Source organism: Alosa pseudoharengus, unplaced genomic scaffold (assembly GCF_046254945.1).
Source record: "Alosa pseudoharengus isolate Yale_2024_CS ecotype anadromous, Long Island Sound unplaced genomic scaffold, YU_APseudo_1.1 YU_APseudo_1.1_scf_4, whole genome shotgun sequence".
Lineage (NCBI taxonomy): Eukaryota > Metazoa > Chordata > Actinopteri > Clupeiformes > Clupeidae > Alosa > Alosa pseudoharengus.
The window spans coordinates 38837766-38857949 of record NW_027468774.1 but is presented as its reverse complement, the minus strand read 5'-3'; the positions used below and the strand labels follow the sequence as shown (position 1 = coordinate 38857949).

The window sequence follows — 20184 nt, the reverse complement described above, 5'->3', positions numbered from 1 at the left end:
ATTCTGCAGCTTTCCAGTGCAGTGATTTCCTCTGACCACAAGGTGGCACTGTAGATCAAAACTCTTCTAAAAGCCCCTCTCTAGCCAGATGTTAATGATATGTTTAAAGGAATGCACATGATCATCGAAAGTTATGAAAGAATATAGGATGCCTTGCCAAATACTCCCTTCAAAGCCATTCGTGGTTTTGGTAGCCTAATTATTTGTGGATTGACTGAACTGTACACATCCAAGAAATGAATGTACTCTTTCTGTATACATTTTGCACTGACTATAGTTGTATGCACAATTGCACATCCATGCAAATACCAAGTGTAGGGAAATGACAACAAAAAAAGAGGCAAACTTTAGAGTAACAATGAGACATCTGTGACTGAATGTTAACAGTTTTATTGTGAAAAAGTCATTGTTTTTCATACACTAGGAACTGTACAATCAATAATTTAAAAACAAATGTTCGCTGTTTTCCAAGAACACTTGATCATTTTTCATTGAAGTTACACAGCAGCTTAAACCAAAGGAAAACTAGTGTTTACAATTGTATTTTCATAATGTCAATAACACTTCCCTTTATCCAACCCAACAGAGGGAAAAAAATCAGAGATCGCTTGGTCTTCCGCACTATCCTCTGAAAACATTCCTTTCAAAATTCATTCACATCCACCCCGAAAATATTTTAACAAGAAAACAAAAAGTCTGAATATATATAACTGGATCAACATTTGAGGCGTCATTAAAAAACACAATAATACAAAATTAAAAAATACGTAGTCGAAACGCTCTTTTCTCTAGCTAAGTCACATAGTTTTGTTGCACCCTTATGATGTGCGCCACAGAAAAATACAAACATCTCTCCCCTTCCCTCTGACTACAAACTAATATCTAACCATTCAGCTGTTCAGATACCTGGGTAAAAGGAGGGACCAAAATGACACTGTACTTCAAAAACCATTCCTATCGAAGACTCAGGTTTTTGTTTGCTTATGTTTACTACTTAAATAAGGACACAAAAGGCCTCGTATAGCATCAGCATGCATCGCACAGACCTTGTCTGTGGTGCGACGCTGGTCAACCCTACCACCACACTAGAGATACTGCCCCAGTTGGAACCCTTCGGGGAAAAAAAAAAAAACAATTACAACAAAAACAGCCCTGTGCACTCACTGCTTTCTCTCATAGCAAGCTGTGGAGGGTAACGCTGGGTACTGTTATGGGTGGGTAGAAGGTGGGAGAGCTAAGAACTACACACTGCCCAAGGCCTTCCACCATTCAGCCTCAGGGGTGGGAGGCTTCATCTGGTGGGCCTTGGACTGCAGGCTGGGTCTGATCCCTGAGATAGAGGGAGGGGAGGAGGGAGCAACAGCTTTAATCTTCCACAAAAAAAAAAGGAGAGAAAGGAGGGGAAAAAAACAGGAGAGTTTGAGAGGAGAGGAGAGGGATGGGGAAGTGAGGCGCAGGGGAGCAGGGCCGGCTGATTGATGAAGGAAACCTCCGGAGACGTGAAAAGAGCATCTATTATTCATCCGCCATGAATCATCGTACCCCGAGGAGATGCTCCGCTGAGCCAGAGAGCACACCACACAGCGGAGGGAGGGAGGGAGGGAGAAGTGCTGTGAAAATGACGACGGAGCGCAAGAACATGCCTTTCACTTCTCCAGTGCCATACTTCTCCCAGCGACTGAGATGTGAAAGAACCAGAAAATTACATCCTACGTAAGACTACATTAGTCTCTCCTTTATCTGCTGGTTATACAAAGAAAAGGGAAAAAAAACTTCATAGGCATTAACAGCATTTTGTGCTTTGTTATTAGGAATGGGGGGGGGGGGGCATTCTCACCACTTTCCTATATATGTGGTTCTATTTATGTCAAGGATGTGTGCGTATAGATTTATGTCCAACCAGTTTTCCCCACTTTGGCACATTCGACATCACAGCCACCCAGACACCATGCATTGTTCTATGTGCAACCAGAGGTCCTATCCTAGTCCTATCTGACTACCTCAAGTGCTTTTGAAAAAACACACACATGCTATGTAACACTGAATTCATTTGGGTATGGAAAATCGCATCTGGAAAATAGGGTCCATTTGGGCAGGGAGGACTTAGGAGGGGTGGGGAATACTCGTTTAACTCTCCACAGCATAGATGAGTTGGGGAAGTAGGCCAGCCGACTTTAGAGGGCTGATTCCAGCATGAGAGGCCCGTGGAAAGGAACACAAATTGCAGGAGCTTCTTTTCATGTGTGGCTGGGGAAGGGTTTGGCACAAGCAGGGCAAGCCAGGGTTGAGCCGGGAGAGGATACAACAAAAACACTGACAGGAAAGAATGGCCCTGGGCTTATTTAAAAAAAAAAAAAAAAAAAAAGTACTTTTTCTGGGTAAAAACAAACTGGTACATTCTGGGAATCAGAGGAAAGGGGATTGGTGGAAGATATGAGGCAAAATATTCCAAATCCACTAAGTGCATTCTTAGTGCACCAGATTTAACCATGACAACAGATGGAGAGACATGGAAACAGAAGGGTTGAAAAAAAAAAACCCGAAAAAAAACAGAAAAAGACCAGACAAACGCATCTCTGCCTAAACTGTCCCCCTGAGGAATGCAGATGCGATCCAAAGAGTAAAAGAGGTCTCAACACCTCATCACAGCAGTGCCCACCCCCTGTCCCCCAGTGGCGGAGCGAGCAAGCAGGCCTCGCTGCAGCCTGCCATCTTTCCAGGAAGGATGGGAGAGAACACGAGCGATCCACCCACCACCTGTCCTAGTCTAGTGCTCCCCCCCCCCCCCACCAGCTCTCTGGCCACCTTCAGACGGGGAATTGCTGAGTGAGGCTCCCTGCAAGCCAACAAACATCCATCATCTTAAAAACTGGGCAGACGCAAAATGTCCCCACAAATTCAGGTTTGCAAGGGTAAAAATAGAGACACTGTCAAAGAGTTCATAGTGTGTGCAAATCACCATTTGCAGTGTCAAGCTATTTAAAAAAAAGAAATAAAAATAAAATATATCTAATTAATTTCCTTGCACAGTGCAAATTCATGTACATAATGTATACACATTGTAGCACTAATTTATTCTGGATGACCACTGAATATATTTTTTTTAAATAAACATAACTGGTATAATTTTGAGCATGCAAGATGCAATGGCCATAACTCATTTTCTTCCCATTCAGGCTTCTGTGGATCTCGATCTCTCCCTCACACAGACACACACACAAAAACACACACACACACACACACACACACACACAAAAACACACATCCTCCAAGGCCATGAGGGTTAAATGGCAGTCAAGGGGGTCGCGTTTGAAGAGCTTGTCATTGTGGGCACGACTCATTGCCAGCATCAGGACCACTTTGTGAGGTGCTGCTCTGGATGGGTCTTGGGTTAGGGGCTGGAGAATAGGGGTGTATGATTTGTAAAATCTCAGAAACAAACTCCTCCTCTAATGAGCAGTAGAGAACAGGGAAATAGAGAGAAAACGATGAGGAAAAAAAAAAACTTCAAAAAGTATCGGTCAGGCGAGAGATACCTAATGGCCATCTTATTACTGCTCAACTGAAGAATCCTTCACTTTAACGAGACCTGACGGAAGGCAAGTGCAAGAGAAACCCACGGCACACATCAGAGTTCTCACCAGAAACACCCTGTCCACCTGGACCAGTCTGGACAATCAGCCGACCACTGGCACCAGCACCAGCATCAGCATCAGCGAGCGGCTGGACTGATGTTGTGTATTCATGTCCAGATGTCCAGAACACGGTCACAATCATCTCCCTTGGACATGGGGTCTAGGAGATTTGGGGATAGAGTGAGTTTGCATGTGCACGTGTGTGTGTGTGTGTGTGTGTGTGTATATATGAGTTAGAGGAATCAGGAGCCATTGTAAGTCGGTCGGTTGGTCATTCAGGCAGACAGGTGTGCTAGCTGGGTTAAGTGTGTGTGTGTTTGTGTATATATGTGTGTGTGTGTGTGTGTGAAGGTAGTCACTGGCTAGGAGATTTTGCAGTTGTTGCGCGTGCAGTTCTGCGGAGGACTCTGTGGCGGTCGAATGGACTTGGTCCGCTTCAGACTGTTGCCCTTGGAGGCGCCGGCGGCATTGGCTAGCGAGTAGGAGCGTCCGTGCATCATGACGGCGTTCATGCCGTTGGCCATGGAGAAGGACTTGAGGTGGCTCTTGATGGCCACGGGCAGCGGCAGCTTGTCGATCAGGTGCACCGGCGTGCAGGAGACGATCGCCCGGCAACACAGGTCCTGCAGGCTGAACACTGCAGCAGAAGAAAGAGAAAGAGGAGGAGGTGAGAGAGAGAGAGAGGGAGAGAGAGAGAAGAGACAGAAGGGATGGGGAGGGAAAGAGAGAAGGGGAAAAGAGACGTTAGGCTACATAGAGTAGTGAACAATGCACCATGTTCACATTTTCAGATGTTCCATCTGGGCTTCTGTGTACACTCTGTTATACGTGAGCAGGGATCCGCAGGGAACGCACAACCAAACAAGAACAAGAAGCCTGTCCAAGGGGCGGAGAGGAGACAAGCCCTGCAGATGCGGCAGCTCCAATTCATGACAAAAACACTAGAGTGGAAACTAACTTCTGTCCGGTCCAACCACTTAGCGCTTAACACACTGAGCGGCCCACTTATCATTGGATACTCTGATGAGATCCATACAACTGCAGAATTGCCACATAATCATGGGCGTTTCTTTCAGCATGTGTGGTGTGCGTAAAAGATGAATAATGGATGCTGTGTGGTTATGGAGAAGTCCTGGAGAAAGCAGAAGTTTAACCACATCACAATTCTAAACAGCTTTATTAGCCACACACACAACCCCACACACACACACAACCTCACACACACACACAACCACACACACACACACAACCTCACACACACACACACAACCTCACACACACACAACCTCACACACAACCACACACACACACAACCTCACACACACACACAACCTCACACACACACAACCTCACACACACACAACCTCACACACACACAACCTCACACACACACACAACCACACACACACACACAACCACACACACACACAACCTCACACACACACACAACCTCACACACACACAACCTCACACACACACAACCTCACACACACACACAACCTCACACACACACACACACAACCTCACACACACACACACATCTGAGCAGGCATTTCAAAAAGGGCCACGGAGAGGGGAAAACCATGACTTAGCAGCGGCGGCAGACAACAGAGAGTGGAGCAGTGGGAGTGTATCCACAGCTGAAGAGTGGGAGAGAGGAAAGGCAGACGGAGAAAATGAATAGCTCTGCGCGGCGCGACCATGAGAGAGGGAGAGAGAGAGAAACAGGACATGGAGCTTTATGGAATGCCCGCTGTCTCTAATTACGGGGCTGCTGGTTTGGAAGCCGCGGCGGTGGCGGGCTGGGCGGGCGGGCGTCTCGTCTCTCGACTCCACTCGCCGATGCAGTGCAGTGCGGCGCGGTTTCCTCAGCCTAATGGAGGAGGCAGGGCTCTGCTGAGCCAAGCGTTTTTCAACCTCTGTTGTCCTGCTCCTGCCTGGCAAGGCTACAGCACACACTTACCCCTGTGTGTGTGTGTGTGCGTGAGTGAGTGAGTGTGCGTGTGTGTATATATATGTGTGTGTGTGTGTGTGTGTGTGTGCGGGAGTGAGTGAGTGTGCGTATGTGTATATATATATATATGTGTGTGTGTGTGTGTGTGTGTGTGTGTGTGCGTGAGTGAGTGAGTGTGCATGTGTGTATATATATATATATATATGTGTGTGTGTGTGTGTGTGTGTGTGTGTGTGTGTGTGCTTCTTGGGCAGTCTCCGCACTGCTTCATAGTAGGGTTGGGCTGCCAGGGGGTGCGGAGGACAGGCCTATTGTTTTGCGAGGCTCTTGGGCGCTGGTGGGCGGATGCGGGATGCGGGACCAGGCACAGGCCATCACTGAGAATGTGCTCGAGGCGCCCTGAGGGGCAGACGCTGCTAAGGAAGATGGACACGCCTGGCACTGCCCCAAGTCCAGAGTGGGCGCATGGCTATTTCTAACAAAAGGACCACACACACAGACACAAACACACACACAACCTACCTCAGATGGATTTCCATAGCCACTCTCTCCACACAAACACACACACACACACAACCTACCTCAGATGGATTTCCATAGCCACTCTCCACACACACACACACACACACACACACACACACACACACACCCTACCTCAGATGGATTTTCATAGCCACTCTCCACACACACACACACACACACACACACACACACAGAGACACACACACACACACACACACACACACACACACACCCCCAACCTCAGATGGATTTTCATAGCCACTCTCCACACACACACACACACACACACACACACACACACACACACACACACACAGAGACACACACACACACACACACCCAACCTCAGATGGATTTTCATAGCCACTCTCCATACACACACACACACTCACACACATCCAACCTCAGATGGATTTTCATAGCCACTCTCCACACACACACACACTCACCTCGGTTGGGTCTCCAGAACTTCTCCATGCCGTGCCTCATGAGGACGATGCGTGAGAGCTCAGTGAAGGACTCGATGACGTTGAAGTTGCAGAGCGGGCTCACTTCGAAGAAGGTCATGCCGTTCTTCTCGGCGTAGGCGCGCGCCTGCTCCGTGGGCACCTGCCGCTTGAAGGCCAGATGCAGCCGGTTCCCCACCAGGATGCGGGGGACCCCCGGAGCATGCTGCCAGCAAAAGAGTCAGAGAGAAGAGCGTGAAAGAGAAGAAAGAAAGAAAGAAAGAAAGAAAGAAAGAAAGAAAGAAAGAAAGAAAAGAAATGGGAGAAGAACAAACAGAGATGGAAGGAAAAAGACAGGCGGAGAGGAATGACATAGAGAGGGATGGGAGGAGAGGAGAGGAGAGGGGAGAGAGAGAGAGAGAGAGAGAGAGGAGATTCCAGTCAGTCGCACAGTAAGGGTTAAGAGTGTTTGTGCTGCTTATGCAACGTGGCCTGCTCCTGTCCACTCCTCATCCGCAGGGACAGCAGCGGCCAGACAGCGCAGAGCAAAGTTGAACCATGGGTGTGCCAAAGTTAGTTAACCACAGCCACACCAACACACCATCCAACTCCAGAATGTTGTGGAGAGGGAGCAGGAAAAAGAAATCTTATCCGACACAACAGGCCAAAAATACCACACCGCTCCCCTGCTAGCTCTCTCTATGGAGAAATGCAGGCACACACACACACACACAACCAAGCATAGACACACACACACACACACACAGTCAACCAAGCATAGACACACATACACAGCCACATTCCATCAGAAACCCACAGGAGAATAAGACAGACAGACAGTGAACGCGAGAGAAAGAGAAATAGAGGAGGAGACGAGATCAAGAATGAGAATAAAGACATGGGGAGAGAGGGGGGGGGGGCAAGCAAAGCAAGCAAAGGCGAGGTAATGAGCAAGAAAGAGAGAGAGGCCGGACGGACATCCTCTTGGCTTTGGCCAGCAGGATGGCCAGGATATGAGCAGGAGCGACAGAGACAGTAAGACAAGCACACACAAGCACACACACACACACACACACACACACACACACACGGTGTGCGCTTGCTTGTCTTACTGTCTCTGTCGCTCCACACACACACACACACACACACACACACACACACACACACACACACACACACACACACACACACACACACACACACACACACACACACACACACACACACACACACACACACACACACACACACACACACACACACACACACACACACACACACACACACACACACGGGGCCTGGAGGAGCGAGCGGCAGTGACAGACAGCCTCAGCCAGTGAAGCTGAAACTGGGAGCTCTGGGTCTGTCACAAAGAGAGAGGAGAGAGAGAGAGAGAGAGAGAGAGAGAGAGAGAGAACCCAGACCAGACCAGAGGGCCTGCATCATGCTCCACAGTCCCACTCCCCTGCAGCGCTCACTCTCAATCTCCCTGACTGAGTACGGCCTACGCACAGTCTGCCCATCTCACACACACACACACACACACACAATAACACACATTAACACACACACACACTAACACACACACCAATGACTGACATGTGACAAATATAAACATACCCATGAGGCCACTGTCACATGTACACACATCAACAGACACTCAAGTACTCATCACCCCTTCACATACATGTTCAAGGGCATAAGGGCACCCCAAACCATTCCCCACTAGTGCAGAGGGTGTTCAGGTGCACGGTTGTGGAGGGTGGGGTGGTTGGACTCTCACCTCGTCAATCTCTCTGATCCAGCGGTCAATGCCGTCAAACGACCAGCGATTGGTGATGTCATACACCAGCAGGATGCCCTGGGGACAGTAAACAAACAACACACGTATTGTTCAGGCACTTCCTTCTGAACAGCGCCAACTCCTTTTCCACAAATATGGGGCATGAAGCCAACGGATGTGCACCGCCCCTATCAAGACACTTCACACAGATACCAGAGGACAGCAACTGCCCTCCTACTCATTGTCATCCTGTTGAAATACTCAGTAAACACATCCATTGGGTTTTGTCAGGGATTAGATTTATTACTGGTCTGAGTGGCATTGAGAGCAGGTCCAAACTTTGTCGAAGTGTTCTTAGGGTGTAGTTGGTAATTCAAACTTATATTACTTAAGCCCAATTTATGCTTCTGCGCCGACTGGACCCAGTGGCTACGCTGTTGTCTCTACGCTGCTGTGAACTATTAATGAAATATTAATGTTGTTGAAATATTGAAATACATTTGTTTGGCCTTTTCTTGCTTAGATTTTGCACAAGTTATCATGAAATAGGCCCAGTATATTCCAATAACCTTTTTTATTGTAACTAGAAAATACATCTGAGGTTATTTAAGTGGTGTCTGCCAGACAGTTTATGTAAAGTTAGCAAGCGAACTTCCCACAACTGCCCACAAAATAGTGCTATCAGGCTGATTTCAAAACGTTACAGACTAATAGACACTGTACAATCTGATAAGCCCGTCATTGTAACCAAAACTATGTCTGGGTTTATTTGCAAACCTTCTGCCAGCGAACTAGCATGTTGCTACTACCCACAGTAGCCTGCTGAGGTACACCGCTATCATCACACAGGGCGAGTTGACCAGTCACAGTCCTTGCGGTCTGTGTGGCCTCGACGCAAAGTTCAAATGTTTTGGAAGTGCACATCAGGCGACGGCGTAGGGCTTGGAGGAGGTACACGGCAACGCAGAGCTCTGCGAGGCTACGCTGTCAATTCGGCGCAGAAGCATAAATTAGCTTCTACAATGCTGCAACCCAAACCTTTACCAAATTGTCAATCGTTAAGATTGGTGTTCCTAGTAGTATACGGCTGAAAAAAAATCATCTCTCTTCATGAATCCCTCTCTAAACTCAAACTTGAGCTAGACCAGTCATAGACACATAAGAAGCTTTAAGTTCACAATAATATATAAAGCACACTTAAAGCGCTATCTGGTCTACAACATACTTCTCTACTGCACTAACCCAAACACTGTTTCTGCTGCGGCTATGCAACGTAGCTGGAACATCTGGAGCCAGGACAGGCGAGCTGCCCGCAACACAGGACAACTGTGGCCGGCATGTGCAGCCATGACATCATCTGACCTACATCATCCACAGACTACACTACACACAGGGTTCTTTCTCTGAGCACTGTGACCCTGAAGAGAGAGGGGCTCTGTCTGCTCCCTAGAGAGCGCCTCTGCTGGGCTGCGCTGCGCTATGCTACGCTATGCTACGCTATGCTGCGCTACGCTACGCTGTTGACTGCACTCAAGGGAGCCATGGCGACGCCTCAAACAAACACCAGCTTCATGGGGTCGTGTCGAAGGTCAGGGGTGGTGTGTCCTCACCTGTGCCCCTCGGGAGTAGGACCTGAAGATGGTGCAGAAACGACCTTGCCCGGAGGTGTCCCTGGAAAACAGAAAAACAAGAGCATGAACGTACGCACACACACAGACACACACAGAGCCACACAGACACACACACACACAGAGTGAGTATAGGCAGGCTGAAGCAATGTTGTTTTTTCTCTGTATTCATCACCCCCACCCTATCCCCAGTGGGCGGGACACAGCTGTGGCAAACACAGAGAGGCTGGGGACCAGCTGAGAGCTGAGCTGAGGCAGCCGGCGAGGGAGAGACTAGGCAGTGAACACTCGAGAGTCGCTCGCTCAAGAAGATGAGTCACTGCCCTGCTCCCCTCGCCAGCGCAGAAGTCTCAAGGCAGGACAAACGAGTTCTCCACCATGACACAACACTCTTCAACACCCTTCATCAACACCAATCCACTGCTCCTGCAAAACAACACAGTTGCTCTTGTCTAATACCTCCCATAACTGGAAAAAGAGAGCCGGAACAAAAACAACACTACAGCACAAACAAATCCATTCCCTTTAAACATTTTACCATCGATAAGGGAGAGAAACAAATTGGACAAGCAGATCTGTTCTATTTCAATCTCCCTTTGTTGACATGATCATTGACATTCCAATGCGCGCTCTCACTGAGGTGGAACATACATACGGGAAAGGAATGGCATGGCCTGTAGTGAAAACCACCGCTGGAGTTGTTTACAGTGCTGGTGGTTTTCAGCACTACCTGCATGCCTGTGTGTGTGTGTGTGTGTGTGTGTGTGGTCTGTGTGTGGCCTGTGTGTGGCCTGTGTGTGTGTATGGCCTGTGGCTGCGGCTCCTGAGTGATTAAGGCCAAAGATAACAGGCCTAGAGGGCAGTCAGAGGCCGCTGGAGAGAGAGAGTGCTTAGCCTCTGGTATGCATGTGTGGCAAACGCATTAACAAATCAATGAGCTCGCAGCGGATCTGAGGTCAGCTGAATCCAGACAACAACCGTGAAGCGAATCAGAGGATCTGTGAGCATCTCTCTCTCCGCCGAAGTTCTTCCTCTCTCTCTTTCTTTCCCTCTATCTCTCTCTCTCTCTCTATCTCTCTATGAGCAGAAAGCTCACTGGGGTGTCCTGCTTTTGTGTGTTAGTGATGAGGCAGCACTCCCTGAAGTGGAACGCTAAGTGCTGCGACACTAACGTCCTGCCATATTAATGTGCTAATGGATGGCAAGAATGTTCTGGAATGCGAGCTACTCAAGCCGCGTCTTCATGTAGCTGTGAAGGGCGCTTCTCTCGGGCTCTACCCATTAGTTATCCACAACTACATGACCAATATTCACAAGTAGATGGATATGCATTTGAGTGCTTTCTTTTTTTTTCTAAAACCCATTACGGGCTCCTGCTGTCTTTAGTGTATACAGAAGTGAAACATATCCTCTCAGTCGAGCTGACAAGAGAGGTACTTTTCCATGTGAAAAAGTTATGTAGGATATATGTGTCTCCTGATGAGCCCCCAGACAAAGATTGATGCCTCCCATTTGCCACCCTATCATTTCAATGTGTGTAATTTCCATCCCTGTCTGGGAATGAGGCAGTGTTCAGGGAGACGGGTAGGAGGGGGTCTGTAGGAGAGGAGAGGAGAGGAGGGGGGCGGTCTGATTCATAGGTCTGCTCCCAGATCTTTTTGACAGTGATGATGATGGTGATGCATCATCTTGATTGATCTTGGAAAAAAAAGAAGCAAACCTACTTCACCAACATCTTCTACACGACGTTCTACAATATTCTAATGTGGAGGAAGGGCCAGGGTCAGCCCAGAGAGATAAAACAACTCTGATAGTGAGAGTTCGTCACGGAGTCAATGTAGGGCAAAATGCACAAACATGAGCATGTGTCAACTCTTGGAGCATCACTAAAATGACAGGGGGAGAGGGGCAGACGTGGCCTACTGGTTAGGGCTTCGGGCTTGTAACCGAAGGGTTGCCGGTTCGATCCGACCCAGTAGGAAAAATGTGGGAGGGTGAAGTGGTTGAGCACTGCTCTCCCATGCCCACATCCACTGCTGAAGTGCCCTTGAGCAAGGCACCTAATCCCTCACTGCTCCCCGAGCGCTGCTGTAGCAGGCAGCTCACTGCTCCGGGTTAGTGTGTGCTTAATCTCACTGTGTGTTCACTGTGTGCTGTGTATGTTTCACTAATTCACGGACTGGGATAAATGCAGACCAAATTTCCCCTCACAGGATCAAAAGAGTATATATACTTATATATTTATACTAAAACACAATATGTTGAGTGGCCATTCAATTCAGTTCAAAGACAGAAGAGAAAGCAATCAACACACTGGCACTGTGGCACACATCATAATTTCACATCTCATCAGGCAGGGCCTATCATTTGATGACGGGGCCTAACTTGTAAAGGAGACAGCAGGCACAGGATGGCTCCTTCAGCTGTTCAGAGAACGGAGAGGAATTACTAGCAACATCACTGGGCATCAAGGCAACGTGGGCTAGTGCTTGTTGGTCATCTTGTTTTTTGTAAAAGGTATTTATTTATATTATATAGATGTATTATAAATGTATTGTTTACTCTAAGGGTTCCTATTGCCCTGTAGCTTAAATGTAAAATGTTGCTTTGCTTGAATGCTGTCGATGTAGCTTCAGTAAAAGTTGCTTTGGATAAAAGTGCCAGTAAAATATAAATGCAACTATACTTTATTCCACTGCTTGGTTGAATTTCCCATTGTCCTGCATTCTTCAGAACGTACATTAACATATGTTAATTGAACACCTATGAAGCAGATCCATTTTTTTGGCCGTATCACACTTGAATATTAATTCGCCAAATTCGTTGTGAAGTTTAAATGAACGGTCACGTTGCATCCAAGCTGTATAATACAGACGTTCAGAACATAGCAACATTTAGCATATGACGGAGGTGGCTTTTAGCTAGTTGGATGGCAATAGGCTAAGTAAAATAGCGATGTTTCAAAGGTTCATCAGAATCCTGGGATATGCCCGCTTGACATCGGGAGAGCTGGAACTAACAACTGACCTTGGGCAATAGCAACCATCCATTTAGAACTAACGACTGGCCTGTAAAGCACATTACACACACCGCATGTTATGCTATATGTATGCGACATGCACAAACATGAAGACAAACACATTTCAGAGTAATTTTGTAGACAACACACTCAAACATCCGACAAGCCCAGAGACGCATTGCACTCAGGGGCGTCATCTCTACCTACCAGAGCTCAAGTTTCACTCTCCTGCCATCCAACAGAATGGTGGTGGTCTTGTAGTCGATTCCTGCAGGGAAGAGAAGACAAAAAACAGACGTTAGGAGATTAGAGAGAGGGGGGGGGGGGGGGGGGGGGGCAGAATTTAGTGCCACAGTGGTGCTGCAGCGATGCCCTGGCTGCAGACACTCCCCAGAATGGCTTGGCACAGCAAGGGGGTGACTCACTTCAGGCGGCAAATGTGATTTTACGCCGCTGCTTTAAGTGCCCGAGTCTCTGCAGTGCAGTGCTACGCTATGCTATGCAGTGGTACGTGGGGACATAGTGATTGCATTTGGGGACTGTGAAAGCCTCCTTCCTTAAGCTCTTATAATAAAGTGAATCGATTATTAGATCACAGAGCCAGGCTGGGCTGGGCTGGCACTGCGCAAAGGAGTAGACGAGGTCAGGTGCAGTGTGTTGAAAGGCCAGGTAAAGGCCTTTCCCAAGCGGTTCTCACATGTGTGTGTGGTGTGTGTGTGTGTGCGCATGCAAGGGTGTATCCACAAGTAGGTGAACTTTATCCAGGTGAGATGGTACATAAAGTACATAAAGAGGCCATCAGAACAGGTGATGGGCCATCAGAGTCTGCTCTCATTTATTTCCTCCTGTCTCATACACCTGCTTCTTATCTTCTTTCCTTGCTCTCCTTCTCCCTCTCTCTCTGTCTTCCTCTCTCTCTCTCTCTCTCCCTCTCGCTCACACACACACACACACACCCCCTCCCTGTTCTCCAGAGGCTTCTTCCCTCCATGTCAGAGCACAGAGGCAGAGCAGCAGGAGTGTTTTGCTTCTGCGCTGCTGCGTCTCAGCTGCTGTGGATTGTTTTAAAACCTGTTTAGCATTTTAATGGCTTCTCTGCTGGCAACAAAAGCCCATTGTGTGTCGATGAACCCCCCCCCCACCCCCACACACCCAATACTGCCGCCATAAGGCATACAGCGACAGCCAGCGACTGTCATATTCACAAAACCAAATGAGCTTGTCTTATGTGCTGGTTCATCCTTTCGCACACTCTAATAATCTGATTACCTGTAATGCTGACAGCCAGGAACAATGCGGACAACAGGCGAGGACGCACAGATGCCAAGCACATTCGTCATGACGAGACGAGCGTAGCGCTGCAGCTGTTTATGCCCACCCTCCCACCCCCATCCCTACCACATCACCGCCACCGATGCCAACACTACCGCTGTCTGTCTCTCTCCCTTACTCTCACACACACACACACACACACACACACACACACACACACACACACACACACACACACACACACACACACACACACACACACACACACACACACACACACACACACACACACACACACACACACACACACACACACACACACACACACACACACACACACACACACACACACACACACACAGAGATTGATTGATGCTCTGCACACACTCCCATATCATCCCTTCATCCAAGTTGTTTGCTCTCCACATACACAATCTGGCAGGAGCTGAGAGATTAAAAGGCATGAAGGGAGGATCAGCGATGAAAAACAAAATGGCAACAAGGATGATGCGGCGGGGATGGGATAGGGTAGGGGGATGGTGGGCTGCCTGGTACAGAAGAGAGGGATGCAAAACGAGGAAGAGAGGAAGAAAGAGAAACCAAACGCTGAGTGAGCAAGGCTGGATGAGACAGCAGCCAGACACGAGAAACAACACCAAGACAAAACACAGATTGGAAGAAGAGTAAGATAGAGGATTAGAGATACAATGGACACATGCAGGGGGGCACAAGAAGAGAGAGGAGACAACAGCTCAACAAGGACAGGACAAGCGCAGTCTTTTTTTGGGCCCGATTCCTTCTTCAAGCCTTCATGACCTGGTGACAGAACAAGCCTGAGAGGGGGGAGAAAGGGCTCCTCGCACATTTGGTCTGACAAGATGCCTAAAAAAGAACGAGAGCAAACAGGAGGAAGAGAAATAGAATGAAATGACAGAAAAAGGAGAGAGAGATAGAGAGGAATAGGGGGAGGGAGAGTGAAATGGAGAGAGAGAAAGAGAAAGAGAGAAGGAGAGAGAGAAAGAGGAAAGAGAGAGAGAGACAGAAAGAGAGAGAGAGAAGAAGCAGAAAGCAAGAGGAAAGCTGTCCAGACAGGGAGAGCAGCTCAGCTCAGCGCTGAAGGCAGGCAGGCTGTCCAAGCCTCCATTATTAAACATGCAGAAGAGAGCCTAATGAGGAGGAAACGGCTCTCGGCCTCAGCTTACACTTAAAAGGGAAGAGGGGGCTGCCATTTGATCCATGCTACCCGTCTAATCACATCTCTCTTCCTCTTTCCAAAAACCACACCACCAAATGCACAACTCCCTAATCCATGACCAGATGCTGTTAAGACCAGTCCTTCAAACACACACACACACACACACACACACACACAAACACAATAACCCCCCCACAAACCCTGTTTTTCTCCTCCCAGAAAAATAAAACAATCCCAATCGTGCTGGTGGTGAATGGATGCTAACATGTCCTCCTTTCCAGCCATCCCTCCCATGTCAGCATGTCCTGCTGCTGGCTGTTTGTCAGGTCCTGTTGATTGGGCGTGTGGCCCGCCTCACAGTCACAGCAGTGGCAGCATCACTGTGGTGTGCAATTATCAACTCAGCAGCACTGCACTGCCAAAGCCCCTCACACTGAAATTATGCAAGGGGGGGGGGGTGGGGGGTGGTAAGAGAAGGAGGCGAGAGGGCAGAGGGAAGAGCTGTGGGAGTGTGTGCTTGTGTGTGTGTGTGTGTGTGTAATAGCACAAAGGCATTCACGACAGGGAATTATAACCTAGACATTATTAAGTCAATTATAACTGCGGTATTTAACAGGTGGTATTGACTTTTCCCTTCGCCATTTTCCCTTAAACGTTACTTTCAGTGAAGGGGGTGAGGAAAAACCTGGTGAACTGTCTATGCTCCAGAGCAGCAGTGCTGCAGCAGGCCCACTTCTGGAGCACATTCTTCAAAGCACAGCACAGCACAGCAGACACAAATCTGCTTGAGCTCAACAAAAGCAATGTCATTCTAAGCTACCCAGTCCTCCCAACACACACTGCTCTTTTTAAAGCAGTGTTTGTCTTGCACGGTAGGCCAAACACACACAAAGACAGCCCAGGAGGGTGTGGATATGATTGACAGGTGTGTTCTGTCAGGTGCACTGAAGAAGAAGCATATGCAATCCCTTGGGGGAGAAAAAAAGTGGAAAGTCTGGTTTTAACACCTCCCACAATTTCTGAAGGTGTGGACCAGGCAGCACGGATGTAAAGTCGTCTTAACCCATTATGTCTGATGGCGGTGGCGCAAATGGAGGATTTTCAACAACCTTGAAGGAATTTGGGCACACTGAGCTGAAGGCTAATAAAGTAAATTCCAATTTCACAGAATGCCTTCTCCTACGCTTGGACTTGGCAGCCATTGGAGGTTGTTTAGCTGTTCCAAAACACTGTTCTTGATCTGTGCTCAAGATTGAAAAAAACATTGAGTTGCAACCAAAAACATGTATTACAGTGGGGAAATGTCTGCATAATATCTCGCCTTCTCCTCTCTATTGAAATATTTACACACATGCCTCTTGAGCTTGAGGGGGTGAGAGAGAGAGAGAATGAGAGAGAGAGGGAGGGAATCAATTCCAGTAAAGAAGCCTAGAGCGTTCCCTAATCGGAAAAAAAACAGCTTTGTGTTCCACATTTTTTAATGATGAAGACTGGTGGCTTATGAAGTGCCTTGTGTTTGCTGATTATTGTAATCCCTCAGCATTTCTATGCAGTGATGGCCCTGATTGGATTTGGCAAGAGGAAGGCTTGCAGGAAGCTCCTTTTAGTGGACCTCCCAAACGATGATTAAAATGGCCAGCAGGAGACATCATCAGCGGATGAGAAGGCCTAGAGAAATCCAGCCACAAATGTCTAAGCTAGTCTAAAGCAAGCATTTCAGAACACAGTGAAATACAAATGACTAAAATCAGTCTTAAACGCGAGGGCTTTATTTAACCTACATAGCAGGAACACCACCACCCCTTTCAAAAACACCTCTGCAATCCCAAACCCCTTTGCTAGCAAGGAACCTTCAAGAGCAATTCTCCATCTGGTACATATCTTCCGGCCATGGGTTTGTGTGGGCTAGGGTGATGCATATTTCATCATAAAACCCTGTGCGAGTTAAAAGGCTTTTCTCTTCCCCCTGTGATAGTATCCATCCATGGAGAAGAAGCAGCAGTCAGCTGTGGGGTAGCTGGAAGGTAGGCAGCTTCTCATGTAATGTAGCTGCCTGGCACAATCCCCCAGGGATGGTTCGGCAGGGAGAAGGGACTGACTGTAAGCAGCCTAATTATGGCTGAACGTGCACGCGTGTCTCCTTTCCTCTGCTGGTTTAGCATGCTAGTTTTGCAACAGCTGTGGGTTTGTTCGCTTTGACCACCTGAGATGTCCGACTGAGGGGCTGCATTGCTGTCAAAGGCAGAGGCATAAGGACACTACATGCACAGACAGAGAGTTTTTGCTCACAAATAACCACAAGGTGCAGATCCTGTATTGAGAGCACCATTAACCCAAAACATTTTCAGTGCATCTATGGCTACATTTCAGCCATTCAGTATTTAAACAAACAGGCATTGTTTTTGGAACAGAAGTAAGATAATCATTTCTTACTCTTGATCACACCTTTTTGTTTTTGGTCTTGCATTCAGGATCAGAAATTCCATGATTTCTGAGGTTTTGTCAAGCCCCAAGTGTCACTCACAGTCACTTCTCACTGCCAACATTACTATGCTGCCATTTAATGAGTTCAGACCACACTTGTCAGAGCCAACTAGCATTGGCCTTACCATCTCAGCATGAGCACAACAAATACCTTTAGTGCCAACTGTAAAGCAACATAAACAGACTCAAGTTAGTGGCATATTCGGTGACTAACACGAACCACAAGATTAGAGGCTGAAATGCCTTCTCGTCATGCACATCAGAAAGAGTGGCTCCTCTTCAGATGAGTCAACACTCCAAACTAAGTAACATCGCTGTCATGCCATAATATGTTTATTCAGTCACATGGACATGGACACGAACACGCTGGTTTGTGAGGTAGGCTGTGTGTGGGCATTTTCTAGCCTACAGGTTAGTTATTATCCAAAGGCTGGCGCCACCAGACATAATTTCACTGCATTTCTTACTTCCAGTAACTATATGCATGTGACAATAAACTTCCTTGTATCCTTGTTTACAGTTGGTGAGAATTACCTTGCAATTGTAGAAATAACCCAGAAGAACTCAGCCCTCTTGTAAACAGATGGAACTGTCATGCTCTGTGAGTTAATTGTGCATGTATTACAAGAATATGGTCTTACCACTACTGTATGCGTATGGAGACTCCGCAGAGCCATCTTGAAGACTATCCAAAATCTCTCCTTTGCCCACGTCGCTGTCCCCCACCAGGAGGAACTTGAGCAGATAGTCGTAACTCTTCACAGGGCTTCCCTGGGTCCCCATTCTGCCTCACATCTGAGCTCAAGTAGGTGGCAACAGAAACGGGGTACGGTGTGTCCCAAGTGATGCCAAGGATGCCCTTGGGGTCTTCTGTCTTCCAATCTACGTCATGAACCTTTCCAGCTGGCTGGCAGGTGGCTTCAAATGACTCCAAGGTCCCAGTTCTCTCGATGTTGTTTGAGCCAGCTGACAATTATCTAGCAGTATCTGATCTGCCGCTGTCTTTTAATGGTTTAAAACTATTTGCAAAGGTAAACGATGTTAAAATAACTTATCAAAACGGCACTATGATCACACCAAGTATGCAATAGTGAATACAAACAGCGGATATCGCACCAAGTAAGCTAGCCAGCTAACATTACCTTGCTATCTAACTTGTTTACACAGAAACTGGCCATTTTTTCAGGCGTTAGTAGCCAAATATCGTTTTTCAGAGTTTTCCCTATGTCAATGCCATGTAGTGGAGACAAACGATGTAGGTTTCAAAAGAAAACCTAAATATGACAATGGCAAAACAACTCGAAATATCAACTTGCTTCTTCTGCGTCTACTAGCCAGCTAACTTTAGCTTGCTAGCTAGAATGATCTGAGGCTTCATTGTTAGCTAGTTAGGTTAGCTAGCATTTGCTAATCTGTCAACAATTAACAAAGAGTATACATTTGACTTTCCCCAATAATTAATGCACAGGCGTTCAAATAGCACAGGAATCAAGGTAGCGACGATGTGTTGACTAGCTGTCTGTTGTTCTATGGGAAGAACAAACACGTAAGTTAACAAGAACGGACACTAAAGAAAGAAATCTGTTTTCCTTGCCAGACAGTTAGCATGCGCTTTCAAATAGGTAAACCCCAATATGGATCGGTAGCTAATGCAGCCAGCTAGCTATGGCTGGCTATTTAGCCAGCTAACGATAGAAACTATACCTGTCAACTGCCAAACCAATTTAGGAGCAACATCTACCATACATTGACACAACATTCATGTCTGATGTGATATCAGTATTGCGGTCTCCGGATAATACTTATATAACGTTAACACATACAGAAACGCTGGCAACTCAGTTATCTGAAAACATGTAAGGAAGCTAGCCAAGCAGCTAATCGTAACGTTAGTTCAGCAGACGACTGCACCCAGGCCCCTCTTTCTTTCCCCCGGACAACAACGATTCCGAACTTAGCATGGGATATCCGAGAAGAGTCCAGAACCAGCTTGTTGCGTCCTCTCTTTTCTTCCACGATTGGTCCGAAACCCTGTTTGTAAAGGTTGCATTAGAAGTGCTGAAACTATTAGTTCCCGTTGTTACAAGACGAGCTATCTCCTGTGACCAGGCATATACTCCTGATCATGCACTGTCAGACGTAGAATGTACTGCACTCAAGGCGACTGAGTGTTGCTCCCACCCCCCAAAAATAAGGCCCACCTACTTTGCCTTACGATTGGACACCATAATCGCTTATTAGACTGC

At 47.4% G+C, this 20184-nt stretch overlaps 1 protein-coding gene across 1 annotated transcript; it reads right to left on the bottom strand.

The window, feature by feature from the left end:
- Positions 1-370: 370 nt before the first annotated feature.
- On the bottom strand, positions 371-20061 carry rab40c (RAB40c, member RAS oncogene family). Its single transcript, XM_076266219.1, has 6 exons — positions 18580-20061; positions 13195-13255; positions 9951-10011; positions 8341-8418; positions 6561-6783; positions 371-4272 (listed from the first exon to the last, which is right to left on the bottom strand). Exons 1-6 carry the CDS (start codon positions 18719-18721, stop codon positions 3998-4000), a joined length of 840 nt encoding a protein of 279 aa, XP_076122334.1. The 5' UTR covers positions 18722-20061; the 3' UTR covers positions 371-3997.
- Between the last annotated feature and the right edge of the window lie 123 nt (positions 20062-20184).

What these genes read in the sequence shown, in the direction of transcription:
- rab40c (XM_076266219.1), bottom strand. Translation starts at nt 18,721, where the DNA reads ATGGGGACCCAGGGAAGCCCTGTGAAGAGTTACGACTATCTGCTCAAG. An exon ending in CCTACTCCCGAGGGGCACAG is followed by an intron (nt 8,419 to 9,950) that starts GTGAGGACACAC and finishes TACTGTCCCCAG; the next exon opens with GGCATCCTGCTGGTGTATGA. An exon ending in GTTCTGGAGACCCAACCGAG is followed by an intron (nt 4,273 to 6,560) that starts GTGAGTGTGTGT and finishes CTTCTGCTGCAG; the next exon opens with TGTTCAGCCTGCAGGACCTG.